At 43.1% G+C, this 20,173-nt stretch overlaps 2 protein-coding genes across 3 annotated transcripts in view; both read left to right on the top strand.

The window, feature by feature from the left end:
• The window catches only part of LOC102531012 (glucosaminyl (N-acetyl) transferase 2 (I blood group)), a 71,812-nt gene that overhangs the window by 6,341 nt on the left and 45,298 nt on the right, over window positions 1-20,173 (top strand). The gene's annotated exons all lie outside the window — the stretch shown is intronic.
• Window positions 8,733-19,144, top strand: LOC140687811 (N-acetyllactosaminide beta-1,6-N-acetylglucosaminyl-transferase-like). Of its 2 annotated transcripts, XM_072945694.1 has the most exons (3): window positions 8,733-9,991; window positions 17,903-18,024; window positions 19,078-19,144. In XM_072945694.1, exons 1-2 carry the CDS (start codon window positions 9,073-9,075, stop codon window positions 17,977-17,979), a joined length of 996 nt encoding a protein of 331 aa, XP_072801795.1. In that variant the 5' UTR covers window positions 8,733-9,072; the 3' UTR covers window positions 17,980-18,024; window positions 19,078-19,144. The 2 variants fall into 2 exon arrangements, with proteins under 2 accessions (XP_072801795.1, XP_072801794.1); XM_072945693.1 differs by lacking the exon at window positions 19,078-19,144 and having other exon boundaries at window positions 17,903-18,117.

Genomic DNA, 20,173 nt, shown 5'->3' with positions numbered 1-20,173 from the left:
GTGAATCACCATCACGTGAGGTCGTCTCAGTGTCAGGCACTTGAAGAAACTGCCTTTTTCTCCCTAAGTTAACAGTTTTACTGAGGTATGCTTTACACATCAAAGAATGGAGGTTTGGGAAGGGATAGACGGGATTTCAAAACTGTAGAACAGATAAGATTATACTGTACAGCACAGGGAAATATACACAAGATCTTATGGTAGCTCACAGAGAAAAAAATGTGGCAATGAATATATATATGTTAATGTATAACTAAAAATTGTGCTGAACACTGGAATTTGACACAACGTTGTAAAATGATTATAAATCAATAAAAAATGTTTAAAAAAAAAAGAACGGAGGTTTGTAATTCAGGTACATGATTCACATAACCGTAAAATTTGCTCATTTCAAGTCAACGATTTGATGATTTTTAGCATATTTACAGGTGTGCTACCATGACCCCAATTTAATTGAGAATATTTTAATCACCTCTCAAAGAAACCTCATGTCCACTTACTGCCACTCTCCATTTCCACACCTGACCCTTCGATTTCTGTCTGGATTTGCCTTTTCTAGACGTTTTGTATAAATCAAGCTGGACGTATTTCTTCATGTTTGGCTCTTTCTACTGAATGTAATAGTTTGAAGTTCATCCATGTTGGACCGTGAATCAGAACTTCACTCCTTTAGATGGGTGACTACTATTCCATTGTGTGGATATACCACATTTTGTCTATCCATTCATCCACTGATAGACATCTGAGTTGCTTCTACTTCTTGGCCATTAGGAATAATGCTGCTATGAACTTTCTGGGGCAAGTCCTTGTATAAACACATTTTCATTTTTCCGGGGTAGATTCTAAAAGTGAAACTGATGGTGTCTGTTAACTCTCTGTTTAACATTTTGAGGAACTGCCGAGCTGGTTTCCAAAGCAGTTGCAACATTTTGCATTCCCATCAGCAGTGTGTGAAGGTTCCGGTTTCTTCACATCATTGTCTGTCTTTAATTTCACGCATTCCAGTGGGCATGCAGTGGTATCGCTTGCAGTTCGACTTGCATTTCCCTAATGAGCGACGATGTTGAACATCTTCTCATGTGCTTGTTGGCCTTTGGTCTGTCTTCTTAGAAGAGGACTAAGTGCCTTTTGGACATTGTTTCTTTCAATCTCGGTGTTGTTTCGATCTCTGTTTTATAGATGAGGAAACCAAGGTGTGGAGAGTTTGTGTTACTTTCCCAAGGACACTCAGCTCTTAAGTGCCAAAGTCAAGACACTTAAATTTGTTTCGAAGATGGGGTAGATTAAAAGATGAAATTGCCCAACATTCACATTTCAGGTCCAAAACGTTAATTCAGGTTTCTACTTCCTGAATCATCTGACTAAGCAATTAGCTAACACTCACTTAAAAAATAAAACAACCCATTTATTTTGTTTGTTTGTTTCTCTATTTTATTTTAATGCCCTTTTTATTTTTTATTTCTAAAATGAATTGTTAATACTATTTTTAAATTAACTTACTTTAAATCAAAGTAAAAAGTTACTTTCCATTTACACTTCCTGCAAACTACTGGCTGTATTCCCCATGTTGTACCATCCATCCTTGACTCTATTTGACACCCAGTAGTTTGTACCTTCCACCCCCACTCCCTCCCCTGCTGGTAACTGCTAGTTTGTCCTCTGTATCTGTGAGTATGAAAACAACCCATTTAACTGAGACACTGTAGTTACTAACATGCACTAACATGTAGTTACTAAGATTTGACCCCTTTTCTGTGGTTTTATGCAAACTGTAATTCCAACTCCTTTTAAAAATCAAATGCCTGGGGTTAACAGATACACACTACTATATATAAAACAGATAAACAACAAGGACCTACTATATAGCACAGGGAATATATTCAATTTCACATATAACCTATAATGGAAAAAAATCTGAAAACATATGTATATATATGTATGTGTATGAATAAGTGAATCGCTTTGCTGCATACCTGGAACTAACATTGTAAATCAATTTCACTTCGATAAAATACAATTTTTTTTTTTTATTTTTAAAAAGAATCAAATGGCTACAATTCCCTCCTGTCTAACAAAAACCTTATTTGCTATCTCTAGTCTCTGGCCTTTCTGCCAGCTCTTTAACAGTGAGACGAAGGGGTTTATGCTGGAGTCCCAGTTAGGGTTTTGTGGCTTTTTCTTTTTGTTTCTTCCATTTCACAAGAGAAGCCCTTGGCAGTGGTCTCCGTTCGCGTGAGTGTGCATTGGTCTGTGCTAGCTATATTTGACCACCTAGAAACTTAGAGGGGGTGGGTGTTTAAATCTACACCTCTTTGCTGCTTCAGCACCTTTTCCTGTGTTATCCAGCTCAACACATTCAGGGCTGCATCTGACAGAGTTTCGTAACCATTTGTTTTTTCCCTCCGAGGATTCATAAATGTATCTCTCTAGTTTTCTCCTTATTAGGAATGAAGTGAACTTCAAATTCCTATAATCTTTGCAATCTTAACTAGCCTCCTTCTAGCCGGGGTGAAAAATCATAACAATTTTTACGGAAAGTAAATCAGGTCCCCCTGCCCCCGCCGCTGCTACCGCCCCGCTTCCCGGTAGAATTTTCCATGCAAATGCTGAGCTGTATGCAGCTGTTTTTAGCTGCTCTTTGCGACTTGACAGGGCTCAGTCCTGCTCTGTGAGACGCCAAAGGCTTCAGTCTTATGAATCAGGCAAAAGCTGAGTGTAGGGTGGGTTTACGGCTTTCTTTGCTTCCTAGCTTCAAAACCATAAAAGGGAAGGTTAAAATAGGAGGGGAAGTGAAATTAAGGACAAAGCAGGATTGGGAATAAAATTAATGGCAACAATAGGTCACTATTGACAAGAGATGGAGCCTGAGAATAGAAACCTGAAGTCGTTCTGAAGGTCATGGAGCCCAGAACAGCCTTGAACAGCCTCCTTCTGGGCACAGCTAGAAATGGCTCCATCTTTTCCCAAAGCGTATGGAGTGCTTCTAGCTCAGTTCCCCAACTGTTTCCTGTAGTGGCAGCCTCCTGGAGACCAGCGACCTTCTGAGTTGAGAATCAGAGTTTCCTCATTGGGTAACTTGGGGGAGGTGGAAGGACAGCCCCTAACACCAGCTATCCGGTGTCATTCACACTTCCTGGTACCCTGTTTTAACATGCGTTGTCCTTGTCAGTGCAGTGGGCCCCTCCATCCTTATCCAGTCTAGATGACACGTGCTTTAAAGGCTGGCAGTCAGTTCTGTGTTGATGAGCGCAAAACGTTTTTGAACTAAGTGTTGACCTCCTGTTCTGTTTCCTCCTGGCTCCTTTTCTGCTGGGTGTCGTTCCCTGGTAGGAAGGAGAAGTGGTCAGGTTGTGGCCAAGGGTGGTTAATGTTGGGAGGCAGAGTGGAAACACCCTTGGTCTGCTTAAGGAAGAAATTATGTGGGCTCTGGTATGCGGTTCTGCAGAGCAGTTGATCATCAGTGATAACCATACAAACCAGTTATTCCAGAAAGACACCTGATCCCCACTCACCTGGAAGACTCCTCTGGAAGAGTATTTCTAGGAGAAGGACTTTGACTCATTCTATTCATTCATTCATTCCTGGTGAGATATTATATAACATAGAAAAGGGCACATATCATTAGGGCTCAGGCTGATGCAGGGCATGGGACTGCCCCCACAGCAAGGCACACAGCATGAGCAACACCCCAGTCACCACCCTGATGTCTGACAGCAGAGGTGCTTTTACCTGCTTTTGTCCTTTACAGAAATAGAAACACACGGCAAGTGCTTTTTCTGTCTGCCCTTTTTGGCTCAGGGTATGTTTGTGAGAGTCCCCTTTGCTGTCGTTGCAGGTAGCTCTACTGATTCAGTCTCACGGCTCTGTGAGGTGCGGGTGGGGGGAGACGATTCTGTCCCCCAGGGAACACCTGGCGATATCTGGAGGCGTTTTTTGGTTTTCACAGCTCGGGCAGGGGGTGATAGTGGCAACTGGTGGGTAGAGACCAGGGATGCTGCTGCAGATACTGCCGGGCACGGGACAGCCCCCACGGCAAGGCACAATGGGGCCACGTGCCAAGAGCGCCAAGGCTGAGAAACCCTGCTATGTAACTATACAACTGTGGTTATACACTATCGCCAAATAGCTATATAATTAGAACAACTCTAACTATAACCATTTAACTATATAACAGCCAACTATGGGTGGGCGTTTGGGTCCGTTATAAACATGGCGTCAGTGAACGTTGAGCTGTGTGTCCTTGGATGAACTTGGACACGTTTCTGTTGTGTAAATACCTGGGAATGGAATTGCTCGGTCAGAGGATATGTCTGTGCTCAGCTTGAGCAGACGCTGTCAGTTGTCCATAGTTGTCCCAATTCACGTGTCCAGCGGCAGTGCATGAGTGGTCCGGTTGCTCTGCCTCTGCCCCAATATTGGGTATTTTCTGACTCTTGCTCATTTTTAGAAAAATTTTTGTATCCTTCTACAGCCTCCCCCATGTCAGCTTATCACACTAGATACTCAAAGCATCGTTGTTTGTAGGTAAATAATCGTAATCTATATTTTGTGGAAGAATGGGATTACGCACAGGTGTGCTTGCTGTGTACAGTAAATTCGAGCATGCATTTGCAGCAGGATGATTGGCAACTAGGGTTTGTCTTATGTAAATAATAGCAACTTAGCACCTTTCTGTATATCCATTTTCTTTCATTCTTCCTGAAAGCACCAATTATCTTTCCACTGTAAATTTTATTGGAGGGATCAGATTATCCACCGTTTGAATTCATGTTTATTAAGTATTTCCAAATTATACAGTATTGTTTATCCCACAACATAGGCTGTTTTGTTTACAGCATATTTCTTAGTCTTAGGAAAATAGGTTGGGGGGAGGGGGGTCACTGAGGAAAAAGAAATCATTGAATTTTGGCGTCTGATCCATTATTTCTCAAACTTCGGTCTCAAGACCTTGTTAGAAATGCAAATGATTAAATTCCACCCGGAACTAACTGACTTCTTGGGGTGGGGGACCCTGCAACCTGTATTTTAACAGCCCTTCCATGTAAAGAGATGTTAAACAGAAGTTTGCAGACTTTTGATCTAAACTTTCCTCAACCTCAAGCCACAGGCACACCTAGTTTGGCTGAATCCTTTCTGGAAACAAGTATTTTGGTAAAACCATGAGTCAGTTCTTCCTCCAAAGTTAAGCAGTTAATTTCCACAAGTAAATTCAGTGGTGAGTTTCACCCTGAACTGTTTATTGGCTGTGACCTATTTGGGATCATTTTTCATTTTCTAAGTCCTCCAATAACAGGCTCTTCGTAGCATTAATTGCTACATTTCTGCTACCAGAAGATTGCGTCCTGTCTGCACACGCTTTGACATTTGCCTATGGGAATTTGTGTGTGGTATCTTTTGCAAATATTTGCTTAGCATCCTTTAGCATCCAGGAAGTGATGCCTTTGCTACATCAAAATCAGATGCAGATTCCTGCAGCTCACACGACCATGGTATGATCTAGTATGGACGCCTTCTGAACCTGCCACCTAGGTTCTTGAAAAGTCTGGGTATTAAACTTCTTCCCCCTCTGAGACAAGGGTTTGAAATCACGCTTTGGGTTCTGTGATCTAGACAACAACTTCTGTGCTGCTAATTAGATGAGCGGTGTAGAAAGGAAGATGATTGAGTCCCAGGAGAAGGTGGATCTTCCCCAGCGAACCCCACTGGAGGACTTCTGAGTTATGGGAGAACCGTTTTTTTAGTTAAAGATGTGCTTTGGAAATGTCTGCATTCTTCTTCGCTTTAGCATTATGATCATTTTAAAAAAAATATACATACATACATAAATACACAGACAGATAGATAGATCGATCGATAGACAAAAGGTTTCGTTTACAAACCATCTGGACACCCGCCGCAGAATTAATTGGCTGTACAAAGTGAACTGGATTGTCACCATTCTCTGCTTTCTCATGAAATACTCTTAGTTCCAAGGGGGAAAAAATAAATCCCTACATTTTATAATTAAGAATGAATCCCTGAGTCATTTGACCTGCTTCAATAACAACACAAACCACACAAAAATGACCTTCCAAAGAACAGCTACCTGCAAGACCAAGAACCTCATTTACCTAATCTTTTCTGCCTTACGCCTCTCAAAGACACGTCAACAAACCTTATCAGACCCAGCCCTCTCAGTGCCCTTTCCCTGTTACATAACATAATAAATCTAGCGTTTGTGCTCAAGCCTGTGTCCCCTCCATTTCTTTCTCCACTACAGGATAGCAGTTAATTGAGAATGGAAAAACAAGTCCCAGAACAATTATGAAAGTATAATGGCGTTTGCATAAGTACGTGCAATTAAACCCGGGAAAGATGGGCGAGGATGTGGGGCTGTAACTCGGTGTTGATGTGGTTACATTTACAGTTAGGTCCCCGTACAGGCATGGGCTGAGAGGCAAGAGAAAAAAGTACTGTTTGTCTGGTAAAATCACACCTCTGGGTAACTAGAAATTGGCTTTAAAGAAAAAAATCGTGATGGCTCTCCTAGTCTTTGCTCTCCTAACATATAAATTGAAACAGTGGGCAAAACGTGGATTTCAACATTCATTCTCCCATAGCTGAAAATGGTTTCTTTAAAGGTGGAAATGTGGCTAGAACTCAGGTTCCCTGGGTTTTGCACTGTGCTCCATTAGTAATTATGGGGGTTAATGGATAACCCTTCCTTGACATAGATGAGAAAGCACATCTTACGTGTTTAATGTGATTAAAATGTTGTGGGGTGTTTTGTTTTGTTTTGGTTCAGTGTCATTTAATCTGTCTGGTCAACCCATCTGATCATACTTTTTGTTGAAACTGATCAGAAGAAAAGATACCTATTGCTCTGTTCCCAATTCTAGTTAAAAGAACATTTACTCAGGAGCACCTGGAACCATGAAGGATGTAGACACATTCATTTACTAACTCAATACATATAAACAGGTAAACAATGCCCCCAAATGCCTCGTGTCTCATCTGGATAAACAGGTCACAAGGCCTGCTGGGAAGGAAAGGGGCCAGGTAATGGCCTTCCCCTATTACAACAAGCAGTTTTTATTTTTAAATTTTTTTTGGTGGGGGGAGGTAATTAGGTTTCCTTATTTATTCTTAGAGGAGTCACTGGGGATAGAACCCAGAACCTCATGCGTACTAAGCAAACACTCTACCACTTGAGCTATAACCCACCCCCACCAACAAGTGGTTTTTTAAAAAAAGCTCTCCTGTAGGGATTGTTTAATACCGAAGGACAGCCAAAAGGACAACAGGAAAAAGCTCTGTTTTCAACACTCAGACAATGCCGTTTTAAATAACACATTGACTCCAGAAGTATGATGCAATTTCCTAATTTAGCTACTGTCTGTATTTCTCAATATAGTAACATTCATGTTTCTCCTCCGCATGTATAAATCTGAACCCCGGGTTGTTGGCCAGTTGGAAATAAAAGTGTAAATAGACTCTGCTGGCCTGATTAAGTCATGTAGTGGAACGCTTTGTCAAACTGCAAGTATTTAAAATATTTTAATATTCATTCTAAGCCAAAAAGCTTTGGCCAAACTAGATCCTGAAATTACTCTCTGTTGTTTTGAAATAGGAGATACAATCGCCTGATATTTAAAGGTATTATTTGGGGGAATCCAAAAAAAAAAAAAGAGGTTGGAATTGAATTTTCCATTGTCATGAATTTTAAGTCATTTTCAGTGAGGAGGGTATAGCTCAGTGGTAGAGTGCATGCTCAGCACGCACAAGGTCCTGGGTTCAATCCCCTGGACCTCCATATAAAGAAATAAAATTTTTTTAAAGGCGAAGAAAAATGAGAAGATATGCAATAGTCACCTTGATGTTTTAGAAGTCATTGTAAAAAAAAAGTACGTTGACCTATATTTTAAAAAGAGCTAGTGGAAAAGTGAAAGGTGAAAGATGAGAACCTTCTAAGTAAAAGAGTTTGACGCACTTCAGCCAAAACACTGCTATTTACAAATAGGGGGAAACAGCGTTTGTTTCCTCGGTGGTTCGATGAACTTAACTGGGCAGGTAGACAGCACTTCTCTGAGTATTAGATGATGTTCTCTGGGTGGTTAAAACCTGAGTGCCGTTTAGGTCCCCTGATCTGAGCATCATTTGTGACACGATTCAAGTGCTTTCTGGTGAAGATTTAAGGTCCCATCTAAATCAGGGGATGTAGCCGGGGATTTGCTCATTCGACCTCAGCATCCTGTGACAAGCAGCACAGTGGACACTGGAAGTGGGAGGAGACGGGGTGCCCCCAACCTCAAAGTCAAAGGACTAGGAGCCCTGCAATTTCGGATCCCCAAGGACTGGAACTCCTGTGAGCTCTTCTTTTAGAAAAGGGTGGGGCGGGGCCAGAAAGCATTACAAAAGAGCCAGATGACTGAGGGTCTCTTTTCTTTTCGATCTTGTCACTTCGGTCATTTTTTTCCATCAAAGCGGCATATTTGAGAATGGAGGCTGCATGATACCCAGTGGAATGTACTGGAAGAGTCGGGGACCAGGCTGTGGATCCCTGCCATGAGCAACAGGAGGGGATGGCTAGCAGGAAACAGGCACGCCTGCCTGAACACATCATTTCAACTTTGGCTTTTACTGCACTAATTCCCCGAATGACAATAACAAGGGGCGAGGGGGCAGGGGCGGGGGTGGGGTGGGGGGAACCTCAGGAAACGAAAGAAAAGAGAGTTGAGAAACCAAATCGGCAGGGGAAACGGAATGAGCAGGGTTTTAGTGACACAGCTAGCCGATGCAAGCAGGGAGCCAGAGGGAGGGGAAAAGGCTGGGCTTAAGCAACCTGCTACTGGGATTTAGACAAAGGCGGTTTGAGAGGGAGGCAGAGGACTAGGCGGGATCAGTTGCTAATATCAGCGCAGGGAGAGAGCCAGCAGCTGGACTCCCAGGATGAAACCGAATAAATTCACAGCGTCTCCTCCAGGGCAGGAATGACTGGAGTATGTACTAAAGTAAGAACTCAGAGGAACAAGTAAGTTTGGGAAAGGACTTACAGATTTTGACGGTCTTGGCAATCCTGCTCCTCTTGGAGGCATGCCTTCATTGATGCGTTCCCTCTTTACAGTTTCTGTCTCTTGCGTCATCATTTTCATCGTGTTCTATGTGCTCGGTTTTGGGGGAGAGCAAAGCTTCCAGAGGTTAAATAGCTCAGACACTTTGATGCTGACTCAAGTTTGCGCATCGTTTATCAAAGGCAAAACACCCTTCCTCTGGAGAAACAAACTGATGATACACGAGACATCTTCTTGCAAGGAATACCTGACCCAAAGCCGCTACATCACGGCCCCCTTATCGAAAGAAGAAGCTGACTTTCCTTTGGCATACACTATGGTCATCCATCATAATTTCGATACCTTTGCAAGGCTCTTCAGGGCAATTTACATGCCTCAGAATGTTTACTGTGTTCATGTGGATGAGAAAGCGACAGTTGAATTTAAAGATGCAGTGGAGCAATTACTGGGCTGCTTCCCAAATGCTTTTCTGGCTTCCAAGATGGAGCCAGTGGTCTACGGTGGGATTTCCAGGCTCCAGGCTGACCTGAACTGCATCAAAGATCTTACAGCCTTAGAGGTGCCCTGGAAGTACGCCATCAACACCTGCGGGCAGGATTTCCCCCTGAAAACCAACAGGGAAATCGTTCAGTATCTGAAAGGCTTTAAAGGGAAAAACATCACCCCAGGGGTGCTGCCCCCAGCCCACGCTATTGGACGGACCAAGTATGTCCACCGAGAGCACCTGGGCAAAGAGTTTTCCTACGTGATAAGAACCACAACACTGAAACCACCTCCTCCCCATAATCTCACCATCTACTTTGGCTCTGCCTACGTTGCTCTGTCAAGAGCGTTTACCAGCTTTGTTCTCCACGACCCCCGGGCTGCTGACTTGCTCCAGTGGTCCAAAGACACCTTCAGTCCCGATGAACATTTCTGGGTGACACTCAATAGGATTCCAGGTAGGTGAGATCTCGTGTTTCACGTGAAGACAATGTGCTGTCTTGGAACGGGCTTTTCGAGAGCCTGCTCCTTTTTATGAGAAGTAGAAGGTGAAAACTGAAGTGTTTGGTTTTCACCCTCATCCTTTCTAAACTCTAAACATCTAAAGAATGATGTTCTTTAGGCGATAGGGAATAAAATAGTCTAGCAAAGCCAAGAACACCTTTCCGTGGCATGGCTTTACAGTTCATCGTGTTCTTTTGCACTCATCATCTTATTAAAGTTTTACCACAGTGGGGATTATTGTTCTCGGTCCCCACTGGTGTTCTTTCTTTGCCCCTAACTTGTCACACTTGTGGTAACCCCAGGGCCTTTGCCTGGGCCGCTCTGCTGTCTACTCCCAGACCTCCACAGGCTCCCGCTTATCAGCCAGATGTCATCAACCCAGAGAAGCCGAGCTGACCACCCAACCCTTTGCCTTCAAAGAGTTTATCCCCGTCTGGAATTATCACCCTTACTTATTTGCCTGGGTTTGTTCTTGGTCTTCTCTGCATTAGCTCCATGAAGTTGGGTCATTTTTCTACCTTGTTAACAGCTGTATCCTCCAGGCATAGAACACATAGTAAATGCTCAATAAATACATATTAGGAGAATGAATGAATGAATGGGAAAACAGGAGGCTTTACTATGACACCACAGCTGTCTCCCTAAGACCCCGTGAGCGGAGAAATATTTGGACTCATGTATGTCCCTACGTCATAGGTGTAGAGTTTTTAAAATACACATATATTTTTTAGTTCAGATAAACAATGAGATTCCAGAAGACCCTCTTTCTTTCTCATCAAGACTGTTCTACCTTTACTAATGGACCAGATCAATTATTTTTAAAACTATACAAAACATGATAGGATTTCTTCTGAAGGAAACAGCATGCTTTGGACTCAATGAAAAATACAAAATGGATCTCTGATGAACTCGACAGCATTATTACAGCAAGAGAAAAGCCATCATTGTTCTCGGTTTTGGGGGGCTGCCAAGTTGGAAACACGGGTAGGTGCTCTCAGGCTGCAGGGCAGGGCCTGCTGGGCAGTAAACATGCCAGCATTCTCTGGAAAATACCGTGTTTGGTCTCTGAATCCCGGAGTGACTGGCCGGGTGAACCAGGCTCGCTCTCAGTACCGTGCACTTGCTCTTTCCTGACCTCTCCCTTCCTCCCGCCACCATCTTTTCACCTTTTATCTGTTGTTTCCATCGCTGGTATCTAATTGGAGAGCATTAGTTGCTTAGATGATGTTCATATTTAAATATTTATTCCCTGTCTATTTGCACGATTCCCTTGAGATTTATAAAGGTCCTAGCCACGTGGTTCCACAGAGATCGTACTGAGATGAAGGCGCTTCTCGACTCTGCAAAAGCCTGAATTGTCATTTCTTAAAAAAAGAAAAACCTGGGTTTGGGTTAGTGTTAATTGTCTGTTGCAGAAGGATGGTCAGCCTTATCAATGGCAAATCAATTTAAGAAAATCAAGGGAAAAAGAACTTTTACTTCCTTTTTTTTTTTTTCTTTTCTTAGCCCCTTTCTCCTTTCCAGCCCTAATCACACAGACAAGGTGGGAAGACCAAGAATGGCACCTAGACAGACACAGGCAAGAAGACCTTTTTTGCTGCAGGTTTGTGGTGCGACTTGCTGGTCTCTGCCCTTTCACAGTGACAGCATGACCCTGTATCAGTTGCCTCTTGGGCACTCCCATCTCCCCATCTACAAAATGAGCCCCCAGGTAGGCAAGACCCTTTATGTCCCTACCTCTGCCTTTCTTTGCAGAAGACACCAGGTCCAGAACCACATAAACACCTAGCACGTGGCTGTTGAGAATTTGTAGAAATTCTGTTTGGTGAGTCTGGACTCCGTCAGCCTTGTTGCCTCTTAGCCTTGGTGAGTGAATTTCATTTCCCTTGTGGGAAATTGGCAGTAAGAGCTCCGCTCAGAGAGGCTCCGTGGTCTGATTCTGCAAAGGATGTTTTTTTCAGAATAGCATGACATTTCCTGGGTTGCTGCCTCCTTCCTCTCTAACTGCGGAAGGCATCCTGGTTCAGGGAGAATGCAGAAGGATATCCTGCTGGTAGGTGGGGACTTCCTGAATTACAAGTGATTTAAAGAAAACAAACCATCAGATGCTAGAGTGGTCAAACTCTCCATTTTCCATCACACACTCCAATAACTCCAGCGGTTTTGCACGTGTGTCTTCTTTGTGATGTAAGATTTGGTGGGTGAATCTGGTTCTTTATTATCAGACAGCCTTTCACCATATCGGGCCTTCTATTTTCAGTGTCATGTTTTAAGTAGGGGAAGCCTTTCGGTAAACACAGCATAAACAGCTTTTTTGCAAATGTGCAAGTTCAGGTCGGGCTGTTCCTTTCCTCCCTCTAAGTTTCCTTCTCTCTATATCCTAAACATCCTAAATTCAAGTGTCTGTGCTAGAAAGGCGCTGCACAGGCATATCAGGCTCCCTGAAACACCCACGAGAGGACTAGGACCACGGAAATGGTTAATACCCTTTACTAGGTGATATCAGAAAACAAAACGAGACTTGTTTAAAACTCAAGGGAAAGTATATTCATAGAGGTAGGACTAAATCACATATCTTCACACTGCTTAAAAACTTTTTCTTTTTTCATGTTGCCTTTCTATGGCGAAAACAACTTCTCTCTTGGTTTTCCATGCTTAGGTTTTTTTCCCCCAAACTGCGTTAGAATTAGAAATGGCGCTGGATGGGGCCAACAAGAGTAGTTCCATGGGGGCCCCAGTCTCCCTTCTTTTTTCAGGGGAAGCCAGAAGGGGTGGCCGTCATTCCATCCTGTGTGGCTGGTGTACCAGACAGATGGTCTAGATTTCTCCCTGGGCCATCGTCTCAAAGGAAACCCTCCAGGAGCAGAGCTTTCCCTGACTCACGCTACAGAGCATGAGGTCCCGAGGGCAGGTGCTCACCTTGAATTCTGGCGCCTGTTGCTACTCCCTGGCGTCCCCAGTCCTTGCCGTCACTGCTAGATGTCTCCTTTAAGAGAATCCATTTCCTCTCGCTTTTCTGGTTATTCCCAGAGCATTTTCTTTGGCTCACCTGTCCCAGGGCGGAGTGCCAGAGGCCGTTAAGATATTTTGCTTTAAGTTTTGTGCAGTTGTGTAGTATCTGCAGAAGCTGCCGCTGGTCTGGTTCCTTCACAGTCCATTCCCGGCGCTACCTTGTCTTCTGGCCCCACTTCACAAGGACGGGGGGAGTCTATCCTTAAGGAAAAGGCAAAACTGCTCTGTGCTTTGGCTTCAGCCACATTTTTTTTCCCCCTCACACCCTGAGCTTGGTCTTTTGGGTTTCTGCTCCTATGTTCCTCTGACCTTTCTCATGCTATGATGTTTTTCTTCCATAAGAATGTTTTCATTTGCCTCTTCCCTTTTTCCATTTTGTATACTTTTTTTTTTCAGAGCCCCTTTGTCAAATAAATTAGGTCAACCCCACAAGTGACCACGTGATCGCATTTCCTCATTTTTTTCAGTCTTAAAAATAGCATGTCTCCTACTTTGATTTATTTTGATTTTTTCGCTTGGAGTTTTATTTATACAGGGACATTCTTTGGGAGTGTGTTATGGCTCTTCAAGTTGCATGTGACAGAAACAACTCAAAGTTGCTTAAACAGACTCTAGAACTTACCGGCTCATAGAACTGAGGTGCCCAAGGAGGGCCCCCGAATAAAGTTGGATCTGGGGTTGGAACAGTATATGTGGGACTCTTTCCTGCCAGGTCCTCTCTCTGTGGGGTGACCAACCCATCCCTGTTTGCCCAGGTCTGAGGGGGATCCTGGGCCTAAGACTTTCCATGTTAAAACCAGGAAAAGTTCCAGTTTGGTTTGAGTTGATCACTCGATCTCCCTGTCTCTGTTGGCTCTATTCAGGCTGGTCCTCCCCACCTGGTGTCAGAAACGGCAGAAGGAGCTCCAGGTAGCTGCTTCTCACAGCTGGCACTCCAGGGAGAAAAGAAAGGGATTTTTCCCCAATGGTTCCAGCAGTGGCTCAGGGGAGTCAGATTGTTCCTGCTTGGTCCAAATCCCTCTACTTAAAAAAATCAGGGTCATGAAGAATGCTGACCAGCCTCACTTGGGTCGTTTTTTCACCCTAAAGCTAAAGGTTCAGGGTAAGCTATGGGGAACGATGTTTCCTCGCAGCAATGCCCTGCAGCCAAAGGCACACGCCCCCTGCAGGGGATTCCTGGTCCTGCAGGTAGGGGTTGTCAATGGGCAGCTCCACACGGATTAGAGAGACAAGACTTAACGAGATACATGGGTTTTCAGCACTTGAACAATTGTATCTCGGAGAATACTAATTAAATTGTGGAAAAAGCATGATTTCAATAAACATGCTTCTCTTCCTGAATAAAACCATTTTAATAATAATTATTATATTTTAATTTATATTTATAAATATAAATATGCAAGTATAAACATATACATATAAGTAAGTGAATTACTTAATATAAATGTAACTGATAATTTTATATAAATATACTTTTCTGTATATTTATTTTTTGCAATAATAGTTGTTACATTTGGATAGTACTTAGTTTGCAAAGAGATTTCTAGAACATTATCTCTTTTTAAAAATATTTATTTTTTATTATATTATTTAATTATTTTGTTTTGGCAGGGGTAGGGGAGGTAATTACACTTACTCATTTCTAGACGAGGTACTGGGGATTGAACCCAGGATCTCACGCATGCTAAGCACTCCCTCTACCACTTGAGCTACACCCTCCCCCTGCACATTATCTCATTTAACTTTTTTTTTTAATTAAGGAAACTTCCTTTATTATTTTTTTATTGACATATAGTCAATTTACAGTGTATTAATTTCTGGTGTACAGAATAATGATTCAGTTATACATAAATATATTCCTTTTCACATTCTTTTTCATTATAGGCTATTACAAGGTATTGAATATAGTTCGCTGTGCTATACAGTAGGATCTTGTTGTTTATCTATTTTATATATAGTATTTAGTATCTCATTTAATTCTTATAAGAACCTTCTTCAGAGGAGGACTATTGTTCCCATTCTGCAGATGAGAAAATTTAAGATTAAAATACGGGACTTGTCCTAAGACAAATACTGCATTTACCCAGCAAGAAATAGGAATGAAAAGAAACACGTAGGGGAAGCAGAGGTAAGATTTGTGTACAGTGAGATTAAATTGAACCTGGTTTTATGAATTCTCCATTTAATTATTGCAATAACAGCAAGTGTTCAGAAGATGAAGTTTAGCTAATTCTAAGTCTCATGAAGGTTGGAGAATGTCTGTATAATCGGACCCACCCAGGAATTTTTTTCTCTTGTTCCTTATGTCATCTGGATATTTAGCCCATTTTCCTGGAAATGTTGGCCTTCTCATGCGAGCAGAAGGTACAGAAAAGATCAGGAAACTACTGTTTACTGAACATCTGCCTATGAGTCTGCATTATCTCAGTTTAGTCTTCACGAGAAATCCTGTTGGGTTGGCACTTAGATCCAGGACCTCGTGCATGCTAAGCACACGCTCTACCACTGAGCTACACCCTCCCCGCCAGCATATGTTTTGAGTCTTCGTTTTGGTTATCCCTGTTACTGTTATTATTGTATTCTTCATCCATAAAATGGATTTTCATTCAATAAATATTTATTGAGCACTTAGACACGGTGCAAGGTACTGCGCTACAATAGTGACTAAGAATATAATTGTAACTAAGACAAATAGGACCTCTACTCTCATGGAGTATTCTGGAAGTAGAAGACAGATAATCAAAAGTAGGCGGAGAAAATTATTAGAAATTACAATTGCTGTGCAGTCAGCCTGCAGGCTGATACAGGAAGGGACCTGCTTTATTATTTTTATTTTTATTTTTATTTTTTTTCGCTGGGGGGGAGGTCATTAGGTTTCTTTCTTTAGATGTTTCATTGGCGGTACCAGGGATTGAACCCAGGACCCAGTGCATGCTAAGCACAAGCTCTACCACTGAGTTTTACCCTCCCCTCCCCCAAAGGGACTTATTTTAAATAGTGTGAGTCAGGATAGGCTTCTTGGGGAAAATAACACATGAACTGCACCTCCAAAATGAGAACGAGGTGGGGAGGGAAGAGCTCAGTGGTAGAGTGCATGTCTAGCACGCAAGAGGTCCTGGGTTCAGTCCCCAGTACCTCCTCTGAAAATAAATAAATAAACCTAATTACCTCCTTACCCGCCCCTCCAAAATTATTTAAATAAATAAAATTTTAAAATAAATAAATAAATAAATAAACATAATGACCTTCCTTCCACTCCCTGCAAAACAAAAAACCAAATGAAAACAAGCCATCAGAACGGGAAAGAGGTTCTAAGCAGAGGGACTAGGAATTGGCAAGATCCTGAGGTGAACAAGTGTCATGTGTTCAGGAGCCGGAAAAGCCGCCAGCGTGGCTGTGGCTGAAGGATGGAGGGGGAGGGCTGGATTGGGCTGGAAGCGGGCAAGGCCCTTGGGTGAAGGCCGCGGGGATGACGTGACCCGGCGGCGCCAGGTGCAGAGGGTTATTGGCAGAAGAGGCAGGGGCATGCGCGCAAGGGCTTGGCTGAAGGCAGGTGCAGAGGAAACGGTCAGTAACCGACCCTGGCTACGGGCCCCTCTCCCTGTCCGGTGCCGCCGTCCCTCTGTCTTCCTCTCTGTCCTACGATAGGCGAATTTCTTTCTAACTGCTTTCCCTGACTCCATTCTCAGCCTGCTTTAATCCATCCTCCACGGGGACAGAATGACTGGATAAAAATGCACGTCAATCTTGTGATCACGTCTCTCTCATTTGTAGAAATCTGTGGATCCCCATCACGGACAGCACAGCGTCCTAGCCTCTTTGCCGGACGGGGAGCTCACTGTACTTCTCTCCCTAGGCCCCGCCCCACCCCCATCCCATACTAAGCACCAGCTCTATCTACCAGACAATCGTGGGTCCCCAAAGTGCCACTTTCAGCCTCCCTGCCTCCACTCGTGCCAGTCCCCCGCCAGGATGCTCTGGAATGCTCTTCCTCCCTCTCCCTCCTCTGACTGACATGTGCTTTTCTTTGAAGATTCAGCTTAGAGTCACACTCTCTAAAGAGCCTTTCCTAATTCTTGCTCCTGTGGACTCGATCGTCCTGTGTCACATTGTACTCCTGTTAGTCTTGCAGTGCTGTGTTTGCAGTCCTAGTGGCCTCCTAGATTGACCTTCAAGGGTAGCACCCACACTTGCTAATTTTGTTTGCCGTATTCCTCTGTCGCCTGGCACGTGAGCAATGCTCAAAACAGTGGAGTCTTGGCTCCTTGAAGTTCATTTAACTTGCACAAACTCAACTGTAGACACATACACACACATACTGTATGTAATTTTAAATGGTTTGGGCCATCCCTCCGCCGCCCTCCACTCCACCCAGTGCGTTGGGGGTCCGCAGTGAGCATGACATGGATTCTGCTTGGTCTTGGTTCCTGTGGCTCATGAATCTTAAAGATACAGTGAGCGTCTCATAATATCGCCCCTCAGCTAAAGCCATCTTCTTCATCTGGTGCTTGTAAGAAGAAACCATTGTCTGGACCCAGGTTAAAGGGAGACTGGCAGTGTTGGAAGTAGACAGGGACTCCGTGTCATCTTAATGTGGCACATCCCCAAGAGATTTCTCCCAAGGAGTTCTAGTTGTATGCTGTTTGCCCTGTACACACGGACTTTGCAGCCTGATCTCTCTGTAGGACGTATGCCTTCTCTAAAATTTGTTGCATTTTTGATTGGCTAGTAATCGACAAAGCTAGGGAATAAGTGCAGATCGTCGCATTTCTAATCTAGTGTTCTGTCCTTTATCCACGATGCAACGTACGGAATCGCTCTTTTCTAAGAGTTGTTTTTACTTGAAAATGCAGATGACGTAAATGTGCTACCAAGAGATGATTTTCTGAAGCCAGCAGCCTTTGGACGAAACTTTGTCACAGAACTTTGAGCAACGACTTCAACATCAGGAAAAAGCTGTCATGTGTTGTCAAATGTGTGTAAAGGGCATTGTTTTCATAACCCCTCTTTGGGAAACTTGTATTTGGGACTGGCACTGCGGTTCTCCATGTCAGCCAACTTCTCCTCTTCCAGCCCCCCAGTATCTCATCACACACTTTGTACATTCTGTCTGTGATGGGTTTCTAGCCAGTATCACCCTTCCTGTTCCCAGCTTTACTGCTCTAACCCCGGCCATGGTGCCCATCCCCCAAGTGGACTGTTGGATCCATCACATGGTCTCTCCAGCCCAAGTCTCCCTCTTCAAACCATTCTAATCCCCTTGACCTATTCTTCTAAGAATAACTTCTCAATCCCAAAAGTTTCTGTTGAAACTCAACCGCTTTTTGAATTATTCAGTATAAACACCTCAACGTGGCATGTCGGATAGCAGCATGTCCCTGTGGGAAATCACCTCGATGTCACTGATGAATTAATTCCCACAGCTGCCACCCTGAAAGGGACACTCCAGGAAAACCAAGCCTTGTGTTCCTGCCTGTGGTCCTTTTCTTCCTGTCTTTCTCCTTACTTGGGTCATGGTCCTCTATTTTTCCTATTTAAATAATGGCCTGAATAAGCCTGTATCCAATGCCTTGTTGTTCAGGAAGTGTTCCCTGATTTTTTTCTTAAGTGTACATTTTGTAAACCTTTGTTATAACTCCTTTATGTCATTCTGCAATCTTTGCATTTAAGATCATGAACGTGGATGATGCCCTGTTACCCTGACAACTATTGTCTCTTTGGGGTCTTTTGTATTTTCAACAAGCCAACACAGGGGGCACCCATGGGCTGAGAATAAATATTGAATTGAGTCAAATGGAAACAAATTTTAATACGTCCCTCAGCACTTCTACCCACTCAGCCGCAAGTCACCACCCCTCCACCACCGCACCTTCCCCCCCAACAGCCTAGATTCCTTTGCCAAATCCTGAGGAGTCAGCCTCAGACAGCATCTTCCAGCATATTCAGTTTTTTCCTGGGGATTTTCCTGAAGTCTTTTCTGCCCTTGCTTAACAGCAATGGGACTGACCTCTCCCGGTTTTTTCCAAAGCATCTTGCTCATCTTGGGAATGCTTCTCAATGTCAAGTTCATCCTGGGGGTGGCCCCAGCTCAAGCCAGACCGTGCTTCAACCCAAAGCCCACAATCTGTGAGCTTAACCAATGGGCACCTCACTCTGCACCAAAGAAGTAAAAAGAATGGTCCAACAGCAGAGGATTCTGCTTTAAAGACCAGATCTGGGTGTTTATAGGGCCGCATCTTTGATGGCAGTAACCCATCACTTGGTGAAGCAAATGACTCTGTGGAGATTTTTAGTGGTTTTTTTTTTCCTGGATTTTGGAGTGGACAATTTGCAGCCTTAGAAAGCTACGTCCAAAGCAGCAATTATATTAATCACTTTCTCACTGGCCATTTTTTTATATTCATTACTTTTCTTTTCTTCACTACATCATCACTGATCACTTGACTTTAATCTATGTGAATAAAGAATAGCCTGAAAGCAATGCTGATTGAATTTAAGGTAAAGAAAGCAAAAGTTCTGAGCCTTTTTTTTTTTTTTACGTGAACATGGACTCTACCATTTAATGCAGATCCAAGCCCACACGTTGTTTAGACGTAGGTTTTACTTCCATTACAGGTTATCTTCATGTAAGTCATAAAAATACAATACAATGTCATGAGCCCAATTCAGCAATTCCACACTGCCGCCCACATTAACACAGATGGCTCCTAACAGAGGAAAAGAGAAGTGAAGTTGCTCGACCTAACTCACCAGTTCTTAACATGGTTTCTCAACACCTGTCTTTCTCTCGTCCTCTGACCTGAATAGTACGTGATGTTCTTTCCTGAGATGCTTTTGAACAAAACCGTGAGTGGAAGAAGATTCTTCCCAAATGTACCTTTTTCAAAATTGAGATATAATTAACATACAATATTATATTAGCTTCAGGTGTACAACATAAAGATTTAATATTTATATATACACTGTGAAATGGTTACCACAACAGGTCTGGTTGACATCCATTGCCACACACAGTTCCTTTTTTTTTTTTTCCCTTTTGATGCGAATTTTTAAGATTTACTTAAAACTTTCAAAGATACAATACAATATTACTAACTACAGTAACCATGCTGTTCATTACATCC

The sequence above is a fragment of the Vicugna pacos genome, chromosome 20, assembly GCF_048564905.1.
Source record: "Vicugna pacos chromosome 20, VicPac4, whole genome shotgun sequence".
Taxonomy (NCBI): Eukaryota; Metazoa; Chordata; class Mammalia; order Artiodactyla; family Camelidae; genus Vicugna; species Vicugna pacos.
Note: the sequence above shows the minus strand (reverse complement) of the source record. Positions and strands in the feature narration are given on the sequence as shown.